This window comes from Xiphias gladius, chromosome 7, assembly GCF_016859285.1.
Source record: "Xiphias gladius isolate SHS-SW01 ecotype Sanya breed wild chromosome 7, ASM1685928v1, whole genome shotgun sequence".
Classification (NCBI taxonomy): domain Eukaryota; kingdom Metazoa; phylum Chordata; class Actinopteri; order Istiophoriformes; family Xiphiidae; genus Xiphias; species Xiphias gladius.
Window position 1 is genome coordinate 25,760,014 of NC_053406.1, and position 21,916 is coordinate 25,781,929.

The 21,916-nt window shown below is 43.3% G+C and overlaps 1 protein-coding gene across 2 annotated transcripts; it reads right to left on the bottom strand.

Annotated features, from left to right (window-relative positions):
- Positions 1 to 890: 890 nt before the first annotated feature.
- On the bottom strand, positions 891 to 13,990 carry bbc3 (BCL2 binding component 3). 2 transcript variants are annotated; one of them, XM_040131651.1, is made up of 5 exons: positions 13,650 to 13,990; positions 12,402 to 12,795; positions 7,697 to 7,902; positions 4,892 to 4,983; positions 891 to 1,349 (listed from the first exon to the last, which is right to left on the bottom strand). In XM_040131651.1, exons 2-5 carry the CDS (start codon positions 12,781 to 12,783, stop codon positions 1,214 to 1,216), a joined length of 816 nt encoding a protein of 271 aa, XP_039987585.1. In that variant the 5' UTR covers positions 12,784 to 12,795; positions 13,650 to 13,990; the 3' UTR covers positions 891 to 1,213. The 2 variants fall into 2 exon arrangements, with proteins under 2 accessions (XP_039987585.1, XP_039987586.1); XM_040131652.1 differs by lacking the exon at positions 13,650 to 13,990 and adding an exon at positions 13,245 to 13,398.
- Positions 13,991 to 21,916: the final 7,926 nt, after the last annotated feature.

The window sequence follows — 21,916 nt, forward strand, 5'->3', positions numbered from 1 at the left end:
TCAGAGTTGCCATGATAGTTCATTACAGTAATAAAGGGAGATGTTAACTCGCAAGTGCTAAACTCTGCTCCTTGGGAATATTGGACAATATTGGACGAGACAAAAGCAGAAATCTTGATGCATTTTGTACTTCTTCTCCGCTACACTACTACTACTACTACTGCACTGCATTTATTTGACAACTTTAATTGCTAGTTAGTTTCCAGATTAAGATGCATTGATACAGATTAAACCTCCCGACAGTATATAGAGTAATTAAAATTAGCACAACCACGACCAGCTACAGCAGTAACATCCTACTTATACACGTATGCATCAGTAATAACAATCCAATAATATAATTTGGCTCATAATATTTACCTAAATTTACTTGAGTAATATTTTCAATGCAGGACTGTTACTTGTAATGTAATGTAGAGAAGTAATTCGTAATTCCACAGTGTAGTATTACTACTGTTACTTGAGTAAGGGATCTGAATACTTCTCCCACCACTGTTTATTATATAGTGACGGGAAGTGGGGGGTTTACTGTATGTAATGTAAGGTACATGGCCACCAGGGAACCCCCATATTCAGGTTTATTTCACACCAGTCGTAACCATGAAACACATGAGTTACTGGGTGTCAGGGGAGTTGGTGGGTTTGCAATCGTATATAAATACTATTAAGGGAACATTTCACGTGTCATTCTTAATTTTCAAACACACTTTGCTTTCAATGGACAGTTATGCACTTACAGCTTTTCTAAATATTAACTGTTTAATTGTATAAAAAACAAACCAACCAGACGATAAACGATAAAAAACTTTTAATTGATCAAATAATTGTGATAGGGAAACTCCGGACTCCCGGTCCCTTGATACATCCCGGCTGTATTACACTCATGGAAACAACATGTCAGATTTGCTCTTAATGTTTTTTGGCCTTGATGCCCTGAAATGAAAAACATGACTAAATGATAAAATAACTCTCTATCCACTATGCAATGTGAGGGTTATTCAAGGCCTCTTTAAAAGCATAACAACATGTACTAGTCTAAGTATTTTTATGTAGGTCTTGTACCAGATTGTCATGTTGACCACCATTGTAAACACTTGTGGAGCATGTGTGTGTGAGTGTGTGTGAGCAGCACGGGTTTTGAGCTCCCGTCTGCTAATCCCTGGTGCTCTCCAGATGTGATACAGAGACCACAGCGATGTCTGGCCATCCGCTGTCACGCGTAGCCAGGGGCCTGTTGCCCTGCCCCCAGAGCCACTAACATCTGTAAACATCTGCTGAACCACGTCAATAAACCGCTGCTGTCCTCGTCCGTACCACCAGAGCGGCGTCGTCCCACAATGAGATCCCCACTGCATAAGAGTGGAGATACTACGTAAGAACTGGGTTCCCACACAGGCTGAATAACTATTTTATTATAACCTTTCAAATTGTTTGTTTAAGCAATCGTTCATCCCGCCGTAAAACTGAACTGTGGGATTAGATGACCAAACTACTGAAGCTCCTCTTTTCAATTTTTAAATAAAAAAAATATTAAAACACTGGTTTTCCCTCAGAAAAAATATGGTGTTTAAATTCTAAACACAGAAATACTGAAGGTAATTATATGAAGCAAGATGATGTGGTAACACGGACAGAAAGTGTAAGAAATTCTAAAAAATTAAATTGTTAATGGTTTCACATTTTATCATACAAAAATTAAATATTTGTTCTTGTAATATGTAATGGATTTAGTTTTACATTCATACAATAGATTCTCCATCTAGCGCATATAATGTTAGACATGAAACACCAAAAAGTGGATATAGTTCTCCTTATCTTTATTGTATAAAAAAAGAAAAAAAATACAAAATTCATGTAGAAAGTTTACAATAGAAAAAAGTTGAAAAACAGCAAATACACACTGCATGTGACTGACACTGAGCGTCGTTGGTAGGAGGGAGGCGAGCCCTGAACTAGGAAGTTCGCTCTCACAAGAAAAACAGCCGGGGAGGGAGCAACTGCAGAGCGCTCACAGGCCGGGCTGGCCCTCACCTGCAGGTTGACCAGTTTCAGGTGGACTTGTGGAGTAGCTAATGAGTTATTTCATCAAACCTGTTAGCATTACTATGTGATGACAGCAAATATGGCTAAAAACACAGCTAGCAAACCGATCAAAAAATATGAATACACAAGCAGTAAACGAGCGTCGGCCGCGCTAGCACTGTTCTTTGTTTTTCGTTTAGCCACACGTTAGCTGAACATCTGCAGGCTGGTCTATCATTATGACTCTATACATCAAGGCCTGGAAAATGTTTCAAAAACAAGGCCCTGTGCTAAAAACATACAAAACACTGCAGCTAAGGCAGAGTCAGAGTGGTATAATGAATATGGCAAAATAAAACCTGACGAACGACGTTCGCCAAAGCCTCCCATCAATTCCCTGTTGAGCTTTTTACGCATTTTAAGTGTAATACATCAGATACTCCATTAAGTGGGCACTTTAACCCAAAGTACGTTACAGCACATTGATGTATATTTTTAGCATGTGTAGCACGAGTGGTACTAGTGCTGTCCAAAAATCACACAGACCCACACAGTTTTGGGAATTAAATTTACATTAGAAATACCCGGTTGAATTTTCAGCGACATGGGTTTTAAGTTCAGTCAGTTTGAGCTGTTAAACAAAAACTTTTAGCATTGCTAACAGTCTGTGAGGCCTGATACTTCTTTGTGCTTTAAAGTGTATAAAGGGGGGGGGGCTTGGTACTTTTCCATCTCATCTGATATAGACACTGAAAGCCAATACATCACTTTCAGTTTCTGGAGATGTCTGTGATGCTGATTATACACAGACATTTATAATTTTGTTTCCCATGTGTGCTAAAAAAACCAAAAAAACAAAACATAGTACCGTTTTAAATGATCGAGCCGTTTTTTTTTTTTTTTTTAAACAATTTCTAAAGCTGATAACAATGAAAATGAAAGTTATGCATTGACTTTCAGCATGTATATTGACAGCTTCAACTCCCATCTTATTTTGTTTTTAACAGTTACATCGCAAGTACAGCTTAATTTGTAGTTTTGATCAGGAATGTAAGAAAAAAATAAATAATACATTACATTAAAAATGAAAACAAGAAACTCCGAAGGAACCAAAAAACAAGCTACAGATAGGCTACTTTGCAAAATAAATTATGCTCTTAATATGAGCAATTAACATTTTTCCCCGAACTACAATGAAAATAATCGCTCAACCGAAGGGGTCATTTTTACAAACATCATCAAATACTTTTCAGCAATCAAAAGATCCAAATCATATATTTTTCGTTAACTCATGGAATACCATCTCAAATCCACTGGATTTAAATTCAAACTTGCTCTACTGTTGCCGACAGCCGCTCAGAATTACAAAAAGATCTCCCAACAAACACAGTGAACTCTTGCTTTGATAAGTACTTTTTTAAGTCCATCAACATTTTTCAGATTCTTAGATTCATCATCCAAAAGAATATTTACACACGATCAAGTAACTATAAACACTGTTGACACGGGTGAGTGGAACCCTGCCATCTCCCAACACTGGCAGTATGAATGGTGTGGAGGAATGTACAGTGGCAATTCCCTGCATATGTATGTGTGTGTGTGTGTGTGCGCACTTAGTGGGGATTAAGCTCTTTCTGTCCTGAAATGAACTTGAACCATGCGGAAGATGGAACATTTGAATATAATGCAAATGACACTTGAGTTTATTGACTGCAAACAAAGCACTTAAAGAGTATGTGTGTACCTCTTTGAATGTGTGTGTGTGTGTAGTTGATTGTCCTGGTGTTGGAGATTAGGCCCCGACAGAGGGCTGAGCAGAAAGGCACGTCGTATGATGAAATGAAGCAGTTTCAGATTGGGAGAGAGGTTCACTCTGTGCTTTGCTCCATAGTGGAATAACCACAGACTTTTCCCTGCGATGCCACTACAGCGTCCGCTTTCACAGTTTGTAAGAATGGGGGCATAGGATGCGAAATAAATACACAACAGTAACACGCATACATCAGGCGAGGGTCAGATCGCGTCTTCGATCATTCTCCAAATTCATTTGAACCAACTCAGAAGGTTGTCAGAAGGGTGGGGGTGCCACAGCAGAAGAAGAACTTATGGTGATTACCGGGAAAGTTTGCATAATCAAAGGGAAGAATTGGAGAGGCATCATCTGTTTGGACAGAAATGACACATCCTCCAGCCAAATTGTGGTTGATATGAAAACTAAATGAAAAAGCTCCAAAAAATGATAAAGACGTTCACTTCGAAACCAGGTCACTTACAAACAGAGTCCTCTGTGGTATTAAAAACCCAATTTTGAAATATCTGTAGTTACCACAATGGGTACAAACGTTTTTGCGATGGTATCTCAGTATACACCACCTACCTGTTTGACCCAGGTCTGCCGCACGCACACATTCACACACTGACTCACCCAAACACACTCGAGTCACGCCTGTTACATGAAGAGCTGCCCCCCCGAGTGGTTGACAAACGCAGCGAAAGCAAATTGACTTTACAAAATATACAGGTAGAAAAAGCGACCAGTCAGTCCGTCAGCTGCAGTCTGTACCAGCAGACTGACCGACGGACAGACTGTCAAGCAGACAGACAGGCAGGGTTCCAGTTTCCACAGGTAGCGTCCTGGTCCAGCCCACAGGTAGCAACAGCACCTCCGGCTCATTCTCCCAAGTTCTTTGTTCAAGAAAACATTTGATTTCAGGCCGAGTTAGTCCTCCAGGGTCGATTGCACAACAGTGCAGCAACCAGTTGGGATTGTTCTCGTCACTAGCCACGGTCTGACTGCCAGTGGCCAAGTCCCAAATGTAAAAAAAAACAAAAAACGGTACCGGTGGTCGCAGGTGAGGCAGCTACCTACGTGAGCCTGTAGAGAGTGCTGAGTGTCTGGGTGATGAAGGTGAGGAGTCCTCGGCAGGCGTCTCTCCAGTGCTGCCAGTGGGGTGCAATGTGCTGCGAAAGAGAAAAACAGAGCATGTTGGCCATCTTTAATTATCAATTACCTGACCTGTTTAGACAAGCCAAGATGCTAAAAAAATCTGCATTTATCGACTAGAGGACCTAGAAAAGGGCTCATCCGACATAACAGACTAAATCACATAACTTCAACTTCATGCAAGCCAGTGTTGTCCCCAACTGTCCCCGTTGACACGTGTAGCAGCAGCTAAAAGAGACCGCCAAGAATCCAGTTTCCACAGGTACTGATGTTGGAACCTGTAACTATTTCAATGAGTTTGACTCAACTCTTGTGATTGTTCTCCAAATGCGTCAGGTGATCATTTATAAAAAAACGGCGTGGTTGCAGATTTGAGGAGTCAGAGCTGCTGCAGCCTTTCTGAACATGCCAAATGTGCCACATGTTTAACAAAGATCATTTGAAAACTAAATAATAACCGCCTGCGTGGAAAGAAAAAAAAAAAAAACGCTTGAAGCCGATTATTCAACATTTCATAAAAGACAGAGAACTCGGCGGACAAAGTCAGCATTCAAAAAATTAACATGATGTCACTTTTGGGGGAGAAAGGTCAACAGAAGGATGTAGTGGAGAGAAAGAGAGACTACATGTCTGCATGGGCTGGAATAATGAGGAACACTCAGCACAGCTCAAACAAGAGGATAAACAAGTGTGTGTCTATGTTAGGGATGGTTCTCCTCACGTGCCTGTGGTTAACCCTCCCTCCCTCCTTCCCTATTTCCTTTCTGTATAATCTCCATCCCTCCTCCTCTCATTTCCTCTCTCCTGCCTTCCCTCGTTCCTTTTGTTTCACACTGCTCATTTAGAAAAAGTGTGTGACTTTGCTTTTGACCCGGCTGTGTTGTAAACAAAACACGCACGCACAATTTCTCCAATTTCCCGCTCGAGAATAAAGTATCTGTCTGTCTTACTCATGCACGCACACAGACACACAGACACACAGACACAAATACAGAGCAGACAGACAGGACAGGAGACATTTCAATGAGGGCAGCAACCCCGGAAACCTGCTACACACGATTGCAAAGGGGCTCCTACACCCACAAAAAGTGTGGGTGTGGGTGCAGTCTCTGTCAGAGTGATAGCCAAGGCTAGGCGACGTCATCTTTGTTTATGTGCATAAGGCGGGATGGTGGTGGGGGAGGAGGTGGACGGGGAGGAGTTGCTGCCAACTCCTCACGCGATCTAGAGCGCAGAGGAAGGGAGGGGAGAGATAAAGAAATGACAATAAAAAGATCAACAGCCGTGGGGAAAAATGCTGTCATTTTATCTGTGTGTTTTAAAACCAAATGCCTCACTTTAGAGGGTATTGTTTAATGTATAAAAAGGACATTTTACATTTCTGACAAACCCCTGCACTAAGAAAGTTACTGAATCCATATAGATGATGATAAAGAGACTGAAGCAAGAGCGATGTCGAAGGAAACCGTGAAAGAAAAAAAAGAGAAGGATTGAAAGTGAAATTGGAAAGAGATCAAGCGAGGCAGGGAGGGAAGAAAGGAAGGAATAAAGAGGTCTTTATTTAAATAAGTGTTGTGAAAGTACCATCATTTCTGCCATTTGAGTGGAGAGAGGAGGAGAAGGAGAGAGAGAAAGGAGAGCAGGGAGACAGAAAAACTATTTAGTTTGAATGTGATTTGTATAAAGACACGCAATGAAAAAGAAAGAGAAAACACAAAAAACAGAGAAAGGGAGGAAAGTGAAATGATAAAATGAGAGACAGAGGAAGGAAAAGGACAGGAAAGAGGAATGGATGATGGAAGGAAGGGAATAACTGGCTCACAGCACACAGATGACATTGATTCACTCTCACACACGCAAGTATTGATCTGTCCTCACTGCTGCCTCACACACACACACACACACACACAATTATGCATGCATGTAAACTCACATGTTCATCCATGGAAGAACAAACTGGACTGATTAGATAAATTGTGCGTTTGTGTGTGTGTGAGTGTGAGAGAGAGAATCAATGTGACTGTGCTGTGTTCAAGGACACAATAAACACTGTTGAGGAGGGAAAAACACTAAAGACCACTACACGACAACATGTACGCTAGTTGCAATGAGACTGAATGTTCAGGTTAATCTTTGGATTATTATTTTTATGATCATCATCAGTTTTTAGCTTTTATCACCTCATTCAAACATTTTTAGAGGGAGACATAGATAAGTATGTGGCTTTCTGATGACCATTTATAATCTCATTTTCCACATGTGCTTGTTCGTAAGAGAGGAAACATAGACAGCAAAATGACTAATGACGCCAGTTTTTTTTTTTTCAAATTTATCCTTTTAAAAAAGCAGAAAAGAACACATTAAAAGTGGAATAGGTTTATTCATAGGTTTATTGCAACGAAAAATACCTGACAAGCCTGACACAATTCTTCTTGTTCTCTTATAATTCAATAAATAGGATCTGCTGAAAGGGTCTTTTTTTTTTTTTTTCCATCATCACAAACTGTCCAAAATCTTCATATTAAATCATCGTCGTTTTTGTTTAGCTTCACTCTTCTCTATTTCACTGCTAGTGTCCATCTTAACTTATCTATATAAATATTTTGTGGAACCATGCATGCCTCTCCCCTCTCCGGTAAGATTAAGTTATTACCCTTAAGCTTAACCGGCTTAAGGGTAATAACTGAACACCCTATAAATTACACATTTAACCTCCAACCCCCCTCTTACCGCTCTGCGGAGGACTGTGGCGTTAAATTCATCCCCAATGGTTCTCAGCTGGCTGGCCACTCTCCTGACCTCCAGCTCCCGCACTGCCTCTCTCCTGGGGGTTCCGTGGTGTGGCGGCGCCCAGGATGGGTGCTCGTTCCGGGGCAGCAGGTCAGGCAGAGGCCCCTGCCGGCTGAAGGCCTCCAGGTGCACCTCTCGGTCCGAGCCTGCAGCAGAGAAGGAAACTTCAATTCAAGAATACGATACTAATGAAGAAAAAAATATGCTATGCATGTCTCCTTCTCCCACATATTATTTTTTTCCATTGTTCTTCCACATGCTTTGACTCTCTGTGTGTCTCTGTTGAGAAGAAATGTTCATGTATGAAGAGACGGAGGCGCTTTATTGGGTACACAGAGCCTGTGGTTATGCTTAATTGATTCTTGACCAGCAGTGTACATTAATAGCCTCCTTACGCACCAATGTCGACAGTTCAAGTTGGGAACCTGTGCACACTTGGTAACACTTTTGCAGGCTAAGCAGACCAGGCTACCAAGCAACAGAGACTCATTTAGTGAGCAAACACACCAGCACACGCCCCGAAACACACCCCGGCACTGATCATCTAGTTCAACGTGACTTTACAGGGCACTAGGGGGGATATATACAGTAGAGGTAGATAGACAGACCACAAGGTTGAAATATTTTGCTTTCACATTTATGCACATGCCTGCTTTTGCTTGCGGAAAGTGGAGGATGTGACTTTTAAGTTTATTGTCTCTGATGCAGAAAGAACAGGAACTGATGAAGTGAATTTTCTTGATATGCAAAAATATGTACATTCAAACTTCAGTCTTGGCCTCTGACATTAAAAACATGCCAGAAATAGCAACTGCAGTTCCCAGTGGGGTTGTTTAGTTCTCTGGCCTAACTTGAAAGCGCGCACACACGCACGCACGCACGCACGCACGCACACACACACACATTTCTTAAGGAGGCTGATGGGGCGATGGTGACTTATCTTCCTCTTCATGGAACCTGGGAGAGTAATCTCTTAATCTGCTTAATAAGTCTGGTATGGAGAGGTACTATATGTGCGTGTGTGTTTTTTTGTTTTTGTTGTGTGTTTACAGACTTTGGGTGTTTTGTTTTGTCTTTTTAAAACAGACAAATACCTGTACCTTCTGTCTGGTCACTTTAGTGTGATAAACCGGGCCAAACCTGCTAGAGATATTATGATTTTAGGAAAGATGATGTGACTGTTCTTTCAATTTCAGAGCACTTTTTCACTGTTTTCGAAAATGTACTCATTGGTTCATTATTTATTCATGTTTAGTTACTTGTTTATTTAGTTATTTTTCCTTCTTTATTTTGTTTTCTTCGATCAGTTAAACCCTATTTTGATGTGGAAGAGCGTAAGCATTGTAATCACATGAATAATTTAAGTGCCACGAGAAACCCAGAGCGTTGACACATTTTTTCTCTTTCTTCTCCTCTTTCTGCATTTTATTATTTTCTTACATGTAACACAAAACAGAACACATTTAAAAGTACTTCCCAATTTGAAACTATTGTCTATTTAATTTCATTCTTCCATTCACTCCAGACAGGAGGTAATTTTGTTATTTATCCTAAATTTTATTACATTAAATTTCAGTGTCTTTGGCACCGTGTAGGTTTGTCAACAATTCTCTTTAAAATGAGTAGCTACCCTGTTCTAACCTTTCCATGATACACCTTTGGATCCCCAGCTTGTTCTTTTACTTCGTCCAATCACAGCTTCTCTGCGAAGCGACCCCTGTCTCCGGCAAGGAGATGATCGCCTATGGCAACCCCAACTCTAGTTTCCACAGAAACGGGGCATCCCTGGCAACCACAGCATTTGCTTTGCTAGGAGGATTACAACTGATCCTGTAAAGATGCAGGTGACTAGACAGAGAGAGCGAGACGGAGAGACGGGGAGAGAGAGAGAGAGACAGAAAAGAGAGAGCGGTAGAAAATAAACAAACGGGAAAACCCTGGCTTGTTGCCAAGGTAACTCTAAGGCAGCAATCCTGGAGACGTCTCAGTGCGATTGGCCGACAGAGCGAGGGGTCGAGCTGTGATAGGGTGGACCGCAGGAAAGGGGGTGGGGCAGGGGGAGGAACCTGTCCGTGTGACAGGCTGACGAAGTGACGGAGAGACCGCCTGACCAGTTAAATCTGGGAGCCAGGAGAGACTGGAGGGTGGTTTGGTTGTTGGGGGGGGGTCATTAAAATTCAAAACAGACTAAATCAGATACACTAACAAGGGAGGTAGAAAGCTTAATGGTGAGCAGGGTAACTCCCTAACTTTTTCACAACACAGCTAGCAAACTGACTGATTAACTGACTGATGGATAAAACTAATAATTGGCTAATTAACCGACAGGCTGAAATTACAGCCAACTGGCTGTCTAGGAGTCACTAAGTTAGTTTGTCAGTTTAACGACCCAACATGCTGGCAGGTTTACAGATTATCTTGACTAAGTGACAATTTAACGCCGGTTATTTACACTGACTTGTTCAGTGACTGATGCCTGAGCGACTGGCTGACTGATTAACAAAGCAACTGACTGTTTAGTCATTTTGGTGTCCGGCTGGTTTATTGGCTAACTGACTGACTGAACGAGAGACTCTAGCGGAGTAATGAACTTACTAGATAGCAGACCGGCTCCCTCATTGGCTCAACACTGAGCGTTTGACTGGGTGAATAGTAGACTGATGGATGAGTCTGGTTAGCAAACTTCAAGTCTGACAAACTGACTTTTCTGACTGTTCAACTAACAAACTTAACTACGCTCACAAATGAGCTCCCTGAGATATATTTAGTCTGACTGGATGTCCTAATTCACTGCTGGTGACAACTGACTGACTGACTGGCTGACTGGCTGGCTGACTGGCTGGCTGACTGACTGGCTGACTGACTGGCTGGCTGACTGGCTGGCTGACTGACTGGCTGGCTGACTGGCTGGCTGGCTGACTGGCTGGCTGACTCTGACTTCACGATGGAGAGGTCGTAGGGCTCAAGTCCTATCTGTTGGCAGCACCTGGAAATTGTTTGACGCCTTCCCAGACCATACTCTTCATGAATGTTTCCAGTGTATGATGCTGTTATCCTGATCGTCCATGCTGTAAATCTACCATGGCGTTCAATTCTGTGCACACATCATCTATTTGCATGTCTGTCCATCCATTAGAGGGATCCCTCCCTAGTTGCTCTTCGATTAAACCAAGGATTAAAGATTAAACCAGATTAGTAAACTCATTGAGGCAACTTTGTTATATTCAGCTATATAAATAAACATTTGACCTGACTCTTCTTGCTGCCTGGCTGAACTGCTCAGAGCAGGAGCAAGTGCTGCACAGTTTCTTTTTTTGCAGCCAGAGTGCAGTGGACATGTCTGAACATGCCTGGGATGCAGCTGAGAGGAGGAAGGGGTGGAGGAGGAGGAGGAGGAGGAGGGGGAACTTATCTGTTAACATTACTTAAAATCTGTCAACACAGTGGCTCAGTGCCAAATGTAAACCTGCCTTTCCTGTAACCCACTGGGCCACCATCCCATGAGAATAAAAAGTATCTCCCCCTTCAATGAACTCAAAGCTCAGCTGCTTGACCAAACTCGAGAGCCCAAATTAAACAAACTTGAGAGATAATTCACTTCTGCAGCCAAAGGGAATATCTCTCCGACAGCGCCTGTTGGCGGAACCAAACCACTGAGTCATTAATCAACGACTCATAAGACATTTTTGTTGCATCCAGAGTGACAGCAGTAGGATACGTTTCTATTCCCAAAACACCAATATTACAAACAAAACAATAGTAGAGCGTAGCAGCTGCTTTAATAATTCTTTTTGACAATGCACAGCCAATAAAAAAGGTGCAAGGCCCATGAATATAAAAGACATTTTCCTTTCAATTAATCCCTCATTTGAGCCGATACTAATGTACTCATGTACTAAATGTCCATTATTGCCGGTGTCACCTCCCCTCCTCACACGTCCTAAACTCAAGACACACAGACATTATACACTGTCTGGTGAACAAAACCGGACTGATCAGTTTTACCGAGTCCTGTGTGGCTTCATGACACACCGACACAGTGAACCCCCTGGTCACAAGGCCACTCTACAACGGAGGAGTCACACATCCCCTCATACTGTAACCCCCCCCCCCCCCTCCACCTGTCCCCCATCAACACTGCCCAAATAGTCCCCCGTCATGGAAATGCGGCCCCGGGTGCAGTACACACATGACTGATTCTCTCCTCCTCACTTTGATGTTTACAAAAAGGGTGGAGGTCTGAGAGGCGAGCTCTGCTGTGCGGCTAACATTTTTATTCATTTACATCAGAACCTGCTTCCACTGATGCTGTAGCCTGGTGTGTGTGTGTGTGTGTGTGCAGCTCGTTCCTGCAGCAGTGAACCTGGCAACGCTGGCCATAAATCAATGCTGGCTCTGCTGTTGCTCGTTCTGGCAGACTGAGAGATCACTAATGTGCTCTGTCACAGATCGGACAGATCTCGGTGTTACCATGGTCCCTTCGGCTTTCTCTGAAAACAAAGGGAGAACTAACCCGAATGGCTCTCGTGACGTCGCGCCACGACTCACTTGCAATTTCTGCTAATGTGAGATTTCCATCCTCACCTACCCTAAGTCCCACCTGTACGAAGCCATCGCTGGTTATAATTGAGTGTCACGATCTTACCTGACTCCTCTCCAGAGAGGGCACTGGGTGTTACCGCGCCTCCGCCCCTCCCTTCCCTCCGGTTCCGGAGCAGCGAAGGAGGCGGCGCCGGTGATCGCGATAACGCCTGTGACTGCTGGTGAGAGCGGGTCTCGTCGGGCGGCGGATACGACACGAGAAGAGGCTGCAGAGAGTGCGGATGGTGGTGGTTACGGTGGAGGCGTATGGCACCGGTGCCCGTCCTAGAACCGGCGGTGATGGTGGTAGTGGTGAGCAGGCCGGGCCAGGTGTGGAAGGGGCGAGGCAGCTCCATGCAGCAGGTGTTGTGGCAGCTGATTTGGTGCTGAGGGCCGTTTCCTCCTCCGGTTTCCGCGACGCTCTCGATGGTCTCTGCGCGGGCCATCTCAGTGGTCGCCTAGACACACACACGGGAAACATTCCAGCATATATGTAGATACTGCACACACCCATCACAAACGTAACACCCACACACCCGTGAGTGCGCGACAGACAGGGGGCGCTGCCGCGTCAAAACACATTGTATACAGTGTTACATACAGAGCTGGAATTATTGGTCGATTGACAGAGAAACAACAAAGAGGCTGATCTAATGTCGCCACACACACTTCCAACCGGCTTATTTCTGGCGCCTCCGGAGAGCGACGACCCCGCGTTTCTCACTTTAGGCCACAAAAGCCCGACGTTTAATTAAAACGTTGACAGCCCTCCGGTCCTCGGGCACGCGCCGCCAGGAAGCACATCTGCTGATTTTTATTTGTAGTCTATTAGTCAGCTGTATATCGACAGGACTTCATCTGTGATTTAAATTTTCCTTTTCTTTTCTTTTCTTTTTTTTTTTCCTACCCCTCCAGCGCCGCTCGCAACCAGGCTTGCACGTGGACTTCCCTGTATCCGACATGTCGGGACCTGTCACACAGACGAAATAAACAACACGAACCGGTCGCAGGAAGATCAGGTCACTGACCAGTAGGAGGGAAACATAAACGCGGTCCAACCGAAGCCGTGTACTGTAAATCTGTTATTTAAACAAAACACACACACACAAAAAAAAACAACCCAACAAGCCAGTTAACGTCAAAGTAAGGACGGCGTCTCAAGGACGCAGACAATAAGTGTCAATTCGGCCGCAGGTTAAAGCGCTGCTTCTCCCGACAGCTGGGCAGATGATGCAACTTTTGCGCTGTCAAATCCACCATCAGCCCACGCATCGACGGAGAGGCACCGTTCCTCCGCAGCAAGAGCACTTACTAGGTCTGTGTGACGATCCGTGGTGGGGCTGTCCGCAGGTCAGAAGCCGACGGTGACAGGTGGACATCAGAGTATGAACCGTGCCAAAAAAAAAAAGACAAGCGGGCGACGCGACGTCTACGTCCACTCGCGGAGGGGGGAAAGGTGTCATTCCATGTCCGGTTCCCCGGTCTGGATTGTCTCGATTCGCGGTCGCTGGGGTTTTTCTGTCTCAGATCAACCCATCAAAACAGGAAAAGGGACGTGCAGCCGACGACATGTACCGAGTAACGGGGCGGCTCGTTGTCCGTGCTGTTCTCCATGCGGGCTTTGAGGTCTGAGCTGGTCTGAGGACATCCTCTGCTTTTAGACGAGCCGTGTCAAGCGGGAGCAGGCTTAGCATCCGGTGCGAATTTTCAGAATAAAGGCCGCGCTAACCACAGTTGAACCCGGTGAAAAATGTCTCTCTTCTCGTTTTTTTTTCTTGATAAAATGTTCATGTTTGAAAGATGAGGTGAGGTTTTAAACGTCTTCGGACAAATAGTGATTTCCTTGCGATTAAATTAACATAGTGAGAAAGGCTCATATGGGCAGAAACATGCATAAGCAGTGATGCGAACGCTGCAACATGTAGACGTGTGAATGAGAAGATGAAATGCTTAATGAATCAATTAATTTATTGAGACAGAGAAATAATTAAAAATCTGTGTGATAACCATGGATGGATTACCGAACAGACGTACTGGGCACGCTGCCCCTGTGCAAAGTGGCTGACAATATTTCTTGTGTGAAAGTCAGGGCTTGGTTAAAAGACACAAAGCGACCACAAGGAGATGCAAACCAATCCCAAAGAGCATCAGAACAACCATAAAGAGTCACAAAATGGTCATAAATCGTCCTTTGTGGTGGTTTTTCTCTCTTTCAGTCTGAACGTTTCATAATCTGTCCATGGGGGTAACAGAAAACAGTGTGAATCAGTGCTAAATATGCATTGTGTATGCCGGAGATGTAAAAACGTGCCCACATATGTTCACGCTGTTAGTTTAACATGAAACCGTACGTAGTTGTGTGTGCTGTGATGAGTGGAAATGTATTGTGAAGAACAAAACAAAAAAATCCACCTCATGAATTGTTCAAAGCCGAACATTACCTTCAGAAATGACACAGAAGTCAGACATCCACTCACCAGATAATCATTTATAATTCATATGCCATGCAAAAGTGTACAGTGTGTCTTAACACCAGTCTATTTCTGCATTTGAACTTCTTTCTGTACTCCCCAGTAATGCACGTCTTTTCGCCTCCAGTAAAGGCTTTTATTTTGATGGCTGAATCGCAGTGCTGTCCGGGCAGCTTGACTTCCTTCACCGAACTCCTCCGCAACAAGTGCTGACATGCTCCCCAGCGGGACGCCGCCGTCTCCGCTTCCCTCCGTCTGTTTTTCTTTCTCACTTTTCGTCCTGTTTCGGTTTTATCTTTATCAAATCTTAGACTTTGTGCAGCATTATAGCAAACAACAACACATTCCTTACGCTCCTCGGCTCGGCTTTGGTAGGAGAGGCTTTACTCAGGCTTAGATCGAGGAGCCTCACTGACAACTCTCAGTACTCTTACCTATAAATTCTGTTCTTTTTTTCTTTTTTTTTTATCATGGTTTTGAACATGATGGTGAAGGTTCATCTCATCAATCCAGTTACAACAACATCAAGACAAACCAAATAACGGCCTGGAGCTGTAGACTTGTCCAAGACTCCATCCATCGCAGTGACTCATGTAACACCGTGGTGTAAACAACCCTGTGTAGGTTTAAAATGCCCAGGATTTCCCAACAGTCAGCTGCAGAAGCATCTCGGCTGAGTGGGAAAATGTCCTCTGGTCTACAATATCAGTCGGGTGTGTTGTTTGTTCTGTCTCGGGGGGTTGCTCGTTGCATTAAGTTTTTAAATAGAGATCAACTGTAAAACCGCGTCAGTTCAGCTGCAGAGCACCGGCCTGTTGAAGCTCACATTTCAGTGAATTTTTAATGGTCTAAAAAAAGGGGCAAGCAGTGACAGCAGTGACGTGTAAACTGTGGATTCCAGCCCCGTGCAAACAACAACTCAGTATTGAGATGCACTTGACCGCGCACGTGCATTTTAGTCCACATGGTCCGCACTTTACATTGACTGCAACTAAAACGCAGGCAACCGGCCAATCGCTGCCGTTCAGCGTAGTGATTGGCCCTGTTGCGTGTGTCCTGCGTATTGATCTTAAAGATACGATCATATTCTGGGATTTGGATCATTTTTAAAGGAGGTTACTGTCAGAAGTCAGGGTTTGTTAAACAGGTCAAACACAGACATGAAGAATATGCACTTTAAGAAGGGAACAGAAATACACAGCGTTTTAATCCAGTGCAGTGAATACTTTTGTTGTAGCTGCACAGATGTTCTGGTGCTAGGTGATGGTTATCCAGCAGATTGTCTTGCATTATTTATTAGGGGGAAAAAAATAAAACAACTTTAATGAGAAGACTGCTCCTGTTTTTTGTCTTCGACGTCAAATGCAGTGCGGCCAAGACAACATTCTCTGTGTTCGTTTGTACATTCAGTGCTGAATACAGAAAATTTGCTTCAGTTGAAACAATTTTTTCTTCACAGATACAGACGAAGTAGTATAGCTCCACCTTCCCTTTAAAATAAAATGTATTTGTCAAATCCTCGTTGCTAGTACGTGTGATTTTGTTACTCAGCAAACCTTGTGTCTTAGTTTTTTTTTCCCGAATTTCACCATATCTAACTGCAGATGGATTCAAAATGACTGGCAGTGCAGATCTACCTGCAGCTTCAGAGAAAGACCAAAGGGACCCATGTGTGTTTATTAGTTTCCCTCTGGGGTAACCGTGACGGCTATGCAACCAGAGTTTCTTTTGAAATGCAAACTGACTCTGTGCACTTGAAGCCTCAATGGAAATGCTGTTGGTGGCAATTGGGATAGATTTCCTGAACTCCAACATGGGAAATTATAATCCAGGATTAGCGAATGTTTTGTTAGCTCTGGAATCCGTTTATGACAAATCGTTTAATCCCAATATGCAGACAGCCATTAAACACATCTGGACTGTGACTGACACATATGGCTAGTCGGACACGTAATGAATAGTTTACAGATGCATTTTAAAACGAACCTTTTTAAGTTTTACTCATTAATGCGAAATATATCTGTACTTCAGTGCATTTCTCTTTACTTATGCTTGTTTATGTTGTAATCTCACTTCGACATGTCACAGCTTGAAGTTCAGGCTGTAGGCTGCAACACTCAGGAGCGTCCCAGGAATATTACGACGATTTTTCATGAGAGAAACCTGCATTAAAAGTCTCAACAGCCGCCTAATTGTTTGAGCTTTTTCACCCTATAGACTGAAAACCCAGCATAACATTAGCATCCCAAATGACTTCAGACACCCCCGCTGTCTCGACCCCTGACCCTCGGATCATTGTCTTCTGGGCACACCCCTTGGTTGCAGGGCCTGGGACAGGGGTGGCACAGTCGAGCCGCGGGGTCGGAGGCTGTTTAATCGGCTGGAAATGGCAGCTTGTCTCAAGACCCCCCCCTCCCCACTTCCTCCCGCAGCAGATTGGTATACACCCCCTTGTTTGGGCAGGAGGAGGATGTGGGGGGGTGGATCCCATCTCGGGTACATGCCCAGGCGAACATCCTCTGCCAGGTTTGACACAGACAGACAAACAGACACTGCTTGACGTGGTCAGCAGTTAGCTTGTAAAGACTAGATAATGAATGCTAATGCGAGTCAAGACTATTGCCATTAAAAATCCTGTTCGGGTGCTGTTGTTGCATTTTTTTTTTTTAATGAATACCATGAATATGAGGCTTCAGTAGTCTTAGTCAGTCAAATCAAGTATCTTCCAAAGTTACAGTCTTTTTAGTCTGAAATTTGCTCTTTGTGTTCCTGTTCCTCTGCCACAGTCACGGAAACACTGTCCGGGGAACCAAAAAGGCTGAATTTTCTACAGAAAAGGCTCTAACGGATGTTGGCAGACATCCACCTTAACTGTCGAGCTCAGACTGCTGAAGCCTCATTTTAGCTTAAAATAAACAATGTATTTTTGCAAAGAACGAAAACTGTGGATTTTATCCCCTAACCCTTAAATCTGAATTTTCTGATTCATAAGCTGTTTTGATTGGGATTGTCCTTACTTGTGTAGACTCCTGCAGCAGGAGGATAAGTGCAGGCTAAGGGGTCAGTCGCTCATCAGCATAAGACTCTCAGGCACAAAACACCCCGATCACCTAAAACACCCTCTGATGCCAATTCATGACTGAGGCCACCTGCGATGAAGTCACCTGCCAGGTTTTTGGTTCCAACCTGCACCATCAACATTGTTTTCTGTCCTGCAATGTGTGTGCGTGTTGGGGGGTTACACACACTGTAACCTGAGTAGAGCCATGCAATGGAGGGACGACATGACGGCACCAGATAAGGTGTACACAAAGCTGTGACCCTGTATCTCTCTCTCTCTCTCTCTCTCTCACCCTCTCTCACAAACACACGCACACACACACGAACGCAACATCACTGCTCCCGTCTCTCTGACAGGTAATCTATACCTCTGCAGATGTGATAAGCATGTAAATGAGATCCGCCGCCTTGTGTCTCACCTCGGCAGTAGAACCAGGTCGCCCCTTTGTCCCTCTCTTTTCCCTTCAGTGCGACAATCTCACACTCAAACTCTAATCTTAACCTCACAACCTCTAAATCAACCCCACACCAGAACCTCGGCTGTTGTGTTAATGTTTCATGCAGTGTCTGAATAAGTAAGCTTAACTTTATCTAAGGGTTGCCCGGCAAAGCCCAGATTGTTTGCATGACTGACTGACCAGCGACCAACAGTCAAATTCAGGTTAAATATTTAGTACGGCAGGTCATATTTTGGACCCCTGCATAAAGGTGTTATGCTTAGTTGATGTTAAATAGTTTCGTTTTATCTATGAACCCTCTCATCATGCACAAATTCGGCCCATGTGATTTGAATACATGAATCTAAATAAAAATCCAGACGTGTTAAGGATATGATATCAACTTACACGCATTTGCTGAATAGTGAACTGTTGTTTCCCAGTAGGCACAGTACATTTTTAATTAAAAATATGGCAAACATGGCTTTTTTAATAATGTCATTGCTGAATGTAATTATAATGCTTTTGTTTTCTATCACTGAGAAAATGTGTTTATATATTTTCACATGTTTATGTTTTATTTGCACTGCATCAAACACAAAAGTATTTCAGGACTCGAATCAACTTCGTTTAATCAGCTTTACATTTGGTGTGACCCCAGTTGGTCATTAGTATATGAAATACTGCACGTTTGTTATTTAAATTTTGAAGAATCTATATTTCATTTTGCCAATGTCGTGATTGGTCTCTGTTGTCAGCAATAAAGGCAGAGGGCTCCTTTCCTGTTGCTGAACTGAGCTACTAACTTCTCCTGCTACTAAGAGCTTACCAGCACCTATATCACTCTTACACGGAAACCTTGTGGCTTTATGTGTTTCAGATTTTCTTAGTCCAACTTTAAATGCAGGGTTACATTATCTCCTCTGTGGTTTGGAGAAAATCTTTAAAGGTCTCTGAAACCTTCTCAAAACTAAATTAAGAAACTGAAAGACGTGTGGTTGTTAGGCTTAAAACTGGGCCGCTTCGTTTTTCTTTCGCCCTGGAAAGTTGACATTCTGTGGGATAAAATGTTTTCACCCACTAACAGTGATGTTTGTGGATTCGAGTCCAGTCTCACTGATCTTAGAGTCTTAACCGTGTGACAGCAGCGCCTACAGTTGTACAGTTGTACAGCACCTTAATGTGACCAGCGTGCGGTAACTTTGTATCTCAGCAGTTTATTCATTGATTGTATTTACATGGCTCTGTCTCTCATCTACAAATTTCAGATGCTCTTCTCTTCCTTCTGCTGCCTAATTCAGTAAGAGTGAAAGGTCGAGGCTGTCTGATTCTGTCTCCTTCACCCTCACACGCTACCTCTCTCTCTGCCTTTCCTCCCTCTAACTCAGTTGCTTTGGACCTGGTAGCGGGAGGCAGACGTGATGGGATCCCTTGAAGGAGGGAGTAGCCCTCTGACAGGTCAGTGGAAACCCCCGTCAAGTGTGTGTGGCTGATATTTGTCCTGTCGTAACCAAAACAGAAGGCTTCAGCGTGTGTCCCCACAAATGAAGGCCGAGCCAGTGTTTGGGTTGCTACACTGACATCATCGTTTTCACCCTCAGCTCCGCCTCACACCAGCCCACTCTTCCTCTGTTCATCTGCCCCAAAAGTACTGAGGTCAAATCATCATTTTTTCCTCCGTCAGTTGAATGTGTTGCAGTAGTAAAATTTCAAAAAGGAAATGTGAATCAAGTAAAGAAAAAGACCTTTACTTTTTTCTATGAAAATCAATTCCTCAACTGATTAAATTAATGCAATGTTCTCAATATCCCTCCCTCCGTCATTCTGCAATAACTCTTTTATTTTGGCCATCTACTTTGCCTAAGTCGATTTGGCAAACTTGTTCGCGCACAGTGGCTTTTTTTAAAAATCCAGCGGGTAACAACGAGCAACATAATCTTTCATCTGGAATGGATGTTTGTGTCCACCTGACGAATTTAAGGCCAGTATTCCCTCTCTCTTAGCTCTGTTTTGGGTCTCTACCAACTCATGAGGGAAATATCTGGCTCTTAAGCTGCTAAATGCTCCACTACGTTGACCAGCTGGTCTCTAACCGTGTCTGTCTGATGTTTGCTGTCGAGCAGGTATCGGACAGTGGGTTTTTATAGCCTTTCTCTGAAAACAGCTGCCTGCTGTGGCTGAAGAAGAACAGTAAAGTTGTGGTTGAGCAATGGGCTGAGACTCACTATAAAGCTCAGTAGAGTCGAGGGAATCTACAGATTCAGGTGATAATTCTCTGCAGGTTTATGAGTTTATGAGTACAGGCGACTCCTGTTTCATTGGGACATTGTTTCCACATTGTGGAATGATTAATTATTATAATAAAAAAAGCTGAGATGAAGACATTATCCCTCTTCAGCATCACTTTCACTTCAAATCTTTAAACACACACACGCACAGTTTGTTTTCTTTTTATTCCTTCTGTCTTATAGTCCTTAACTCTGTGCATCAAATTCTCCTGTTATTCAAAACCCGACGTATATCTTATCTCAGCCCCCCCTTAATGTTGCCTTTCTCTGGTGTCTTCACTCGTTTATCATCCGCTCCCTCCCTCTGCGTTTCACAAATTCGCTCTCGCTGTTCTGATAGTTATCCACTAAAGAGGCACCAGAGGAGGCGGGAGAGACAACGGAGGGCAAACCGCTCTCTGTCATCATGTGAAGTCAGAGCTGCAGAAAAAATAAAACCTTGATCTGGCAGTGGGCACAAAGCTACCTGTTGACAGGTGAAGGTAAAGCTATCTGAGTGGACTGGGGCAGCCCAAACCTCACTGTTAACTTATCAGATGTACGTTGTAATGTTAGCAGTGTGCTGATGGGATGACAAAGATGCTTTGTGCTGGGTGTGAGCAAATGGAGATAAAATGAAAAGAAGCTCTGCTTGCATTCGCATTCAAAACTACAGTTGACATTTCGCTGATATAAACGTGTTTCACCAAACAACTCTATCATTTATCTTGCCTTTAGTTTAATCCTCATGATGGATGTATTCGAAAATTTAGCGACACAATATTTAGTTATGGCTCTGTTAGCAGTCGTCACTGGTCATCTGCATTGTGGACATACCCGCTAAGCATTAATGCTGCAGATTTTCACGATGAAAGTTAATGGATTCATGCATTTTAACAAGAAGTATCAGACAGATTTAAAATCAATGTGTAATTTATGATAAAATCATTTACCTGTAAACATTTTTGGTCATATTGGTAGTTTTTTGCCTTTTGGTGATCACAGACTAAAGAGTTAGCTTTTCAAATTCAATTCAAATTTCAGAAGCATGTATTTAGCTCCTTATCCAGCACTAGACAACTTATTTATCAACTTAAATCTTAAGATGAGTCTGTAATAATGAGTCCCGAGCCCTGGGTCAAACTCCATGCTGTTGCTGCACAGCAGTAAAAAATGCCGACAAAATCTGTGAATCTCAACTTGCTTCTTTTTGCAGCTCGGTTTTCCCGGAATCACACAGCAGCAATCTTATAAATTTTACAGGGTTTCCAAGTACGAAGTTCATACTACATCTACACCAAGACTACTAAATCTTGGAAAGTTGTTTACATGTGGAAACAGTGT